The following is a 3,131-nucleotide window of genomic DNA, read 5'->3' on the forward strand; positions in this document are numbered from 1 at the left end:
ATCGTACAGTATATTTTCATTTTCAAACAGTTCTCCTTTTTTTCCTCCTCCTTTTCTTCTTATTATTTTTTTAAATCCCTTCTTCGCTCTTTGAATTGTTTTCCCCAGTCCGGATTTGGTGAATAAAAATGAAGTAGCTTTGAGTAGTCTCTCTTTCATCATGTAATGTCTTTAGCTCATTAAACAAGTAAAAACGGCTGCCATGGTAGATACAGGTTCTTCTTGTGGGCAAAGTCTGTAAAAAGTTTGTTTTGACGTATACTCCACAGAGAAAGAGGCTGGTGCCTTGGAGTCCAAAGGAAAATATCCTTAAGAGAAGTGTCTTCTGTGCGCCAGAATGAAAATTGTGTCTTTCTGTTCAAGATCAATCGCTGAGGTTACTTAAGAAAAAATAAAATAAAATAAAGCCACTCTGTCTCTTTGCCGCATCTACAAGTTCACACAGAGCCTGTTAACTGGCACGGCTTGGCAAAGCAGGGGAACTTCTTGCCATGTCGAGACGAGGCGTTCTTGGGAGATTAGTTCTCTTGGACAATTCACATCATTTGTGGTCTCTGCATTGTGTCTTGATGTGGAGAAGAATACCAGTGAGAATAACCAGGCATGTAGCTGTTGGGAGGCATATTGACTCCCTTGGCAGAAGCTGAAACGTCCCAGACTGGAGGCAGGGCCGGGGAGCGAGGGGAGAGGGTGGCGGAGCCGGGCAGGGGGTCGCTCTCGTGGGGGTTGCTGCCCTGCTTCAGCAGCTTCTTGAATTTGGAGCGCTTGTTCTGAAACCATATCTTCACCTGTGAACCGAAACGCAGCAGATATTAGGCTGCCGTAAGCACCCGAGGCATGGCGAGGGAGAAACCTCGGGGGTCGTGGGTTTGCTCTGGAGAGAGCCCATGCTGGCTAGGTCCGGAGCTGGGGATGGGGAGAGGGGAAGGAGGGGTAGCTGCTGCTGCTTTCGGGCGCTGGATGCAGCTAGAGAGAACAGGAGAGACAGAGCGGAGCTGGAAAGCGAGAGGGATGCAGGTTTTAACCCTTTTTTCCTTGGGCAGGCCAGATTGGGTGAGCTGCAGCAAAGTACGGGCTCTGAACTCTCCTGCTTTAACGCCTCGTTCAGAATTTTGGAGGTCATTTGATCATTCGGGCAAACTGTTGTCAAACACGGGCAATCATATGATTTTGTGCCAGGAGACAGGAGCCAATAGACAAAGGGCATCTTACAAAGACATCCCGCATCCCAAAACAGGCACGATCAAGCGGTCCTTGCTGATGTGGCGGGGAAGGAGGCACGGTGGAACCAGGATGGTGGCTTTGCTTTAGAAGTTGTTTTTAAAGAAAGGAAAATTCCCTTCTGTCGGCGATAATTTGCTATCAAGATTGCTTTGGGTCTCATCCTGCTCCTAATCCAGCAGAACCCCCAAGGAGCGAGCCTTACATACTAGATGAGGTGTGCAACGATCGGGCCCGCTCTGGCAGATCAGAACTATTATAGAAATTATATATATGTAAGACATATATACACACATATGTCTTAAAATCAAACAAACAAAGAAAACAACTCCCACATGGGTGTTTGACGTGGCAAACTGTGCAGATGTGATGCTAGGGTATAAGCAGGGGTGCTTGTCTAGCTGCATGCTCAGGATCGGACCCCTAAATCCATGAGTGCGAGAGAGAAAGCGAGACAACAGACAGACAGGGCGTGCATGCTAAGGGTACTAAAATCCCATTTGTAAAACCATTAGGTCTATTCCCATTATTAATGTTTGCTGAGTATTTAAAAATCGCTGGCTGGAAGCGGCTGTTATCAGTGACAGTGATAAAATCCCGAAGTTATTTGTTAAGCTCATAAATTCACATGATTACATTTTACCAGGATTGATCCCATCTATCCATGCACTTCTCCGCAAACCCCAGTCTGGGAAGCCTGTAATGTCTCATGTGTCTTTCAAGCTTAAATTAGCAGAATGGCACAGCTACTCCAACCACACTTAACTATGGCTTAACCTTCTATAATTTTGTACATGGCTGCCTTTGATCTTCAGATCTATTATCACCTTTGGTACATTTTGCCCAGGGGTAACCACTGCATTTGCGTTAGTCATCCAGGGTGCATTAACTATTGATTTTACAGGTATTTCCTAACGTGTTCCTGCTTCCCCTCTACCTCTAGGTTGCTGCGAGGCAGCTCTGCTTTCAGCTCTACCTCAGGCCCAGCAGTTCCTTGCCTTTGTTTTGTACTCCTTTTTTTCACAGCTGGGCAATTGCATCTCAGTTTTGCTGGGATTATCCGAAAATACAGGCTATTTTGCAGTGTTATGTGTGGCGTGTGGTCACCAGGCGGCTGAGGGAAGGGGGTAATCGGCTCCTTCTGCGGCAGAGCGGGATCTCTGCCGTGCATAAGTCCCATTACGACCGGTCTCTGTCGGGGGGACCGTGTGCATTACCTTTTCTACTGCTCCCGTAACAGAGGCCAAAACGTCTGGGGAGCATCGTGCTTTGCTTGGCCTTTAGCGCTCGCGCAGGGCTGCAGTGATTTGGGATTCCCAGTAATTACCTGTGTCTGGGTAAGTCCTAATGAAGCTGCCAGTTCAGCTCTCTCTGGAAGTGCCAGGTACTGAGTCTGCTGAAAGCGGTGGTTTAAAGCCTGGAGTTGTAGACTGGAGTAAATAGTTCGAGGCTTCCGAATCTTTTTCCCCTTTCCATTGAATCTGATTTCGCCGTTTTCAATCACTGTGGTTTTTTGCTGATCTGCAAGCAAAACAAGGCAGCTGTAACATCACCCTCCTTCGCTATTTACCGCGGGCATTTGGGCTCCCCAAAAACGCAGTAGCCGGCCCCCGACGCCGGTTTCAACCCCATCGCGTACACACGGGTTCCGGCTTCTTAAAGCCATGCCGCCAAACCGGCTGCTGCTTGGGAGCTACCGGGAGGAAAAACAACTGTCCAGGCATAGCGAGCACGCTGCCTTTCCCCGGGGGGGGTGTGAAAAAATAATTACAACCAAAAACCCATAGAGTGAAGGGATGCTTGGTTACAGGGCCATCCAGGTTTTACCCAACTAATTGACTTCTCGTCGCCAGTTTGGTGGTCACTGAATCACCAGTCCGAGACTTTTAACAATGCTTCCTCCTCCCCCC

General features: G+C 48.1%; 1 protein-coding gene across 1 annotated transcript; it reads right to left on the reverse strand.

The window, feature by feature from the left end:
- Positions 1 to 536: 536 nt before the first annotated feature.
- DLX6 (distal-less homeobox 6) lies at positions 537 to 2,853 on the reverse strand. Its single transcript, XM_010182073.1, has 3 exons — positions 2,799 to 2,853; positions 2,549 to 2,742; positions 537 to 788 (listed from the first exon to the last, which is right to left on the reverse strand). Exons 1-3 carry the CDS (start codon positions 2,851 to 2,853, stop codon positions 537 to 539), a joined length of 501 nt encoding a protein of 166 aa, XP_010180375.1.
- Between the last annotated feature and the right edge of the window lie 278 nt (positions 2,854 to 3,131).

This window comes from Mesitornis unicolor, unplaced genomic scaffold (genome assembly GCF_000695765.1).
Source record: "Mesitornis unicolor isolate BGI_N332 unplaced genomic scaffold, ASM69576v1 scaffold40263, whole genome shotgun sequence".
Classification (NCBI taxonomy): domain Eukaryota; kingdom Metazoa; phylum Chordata; class Aves; order Mesitornithiformes; family Mesitornithidae; genus Mesitornis; species Mesitornis unicolor.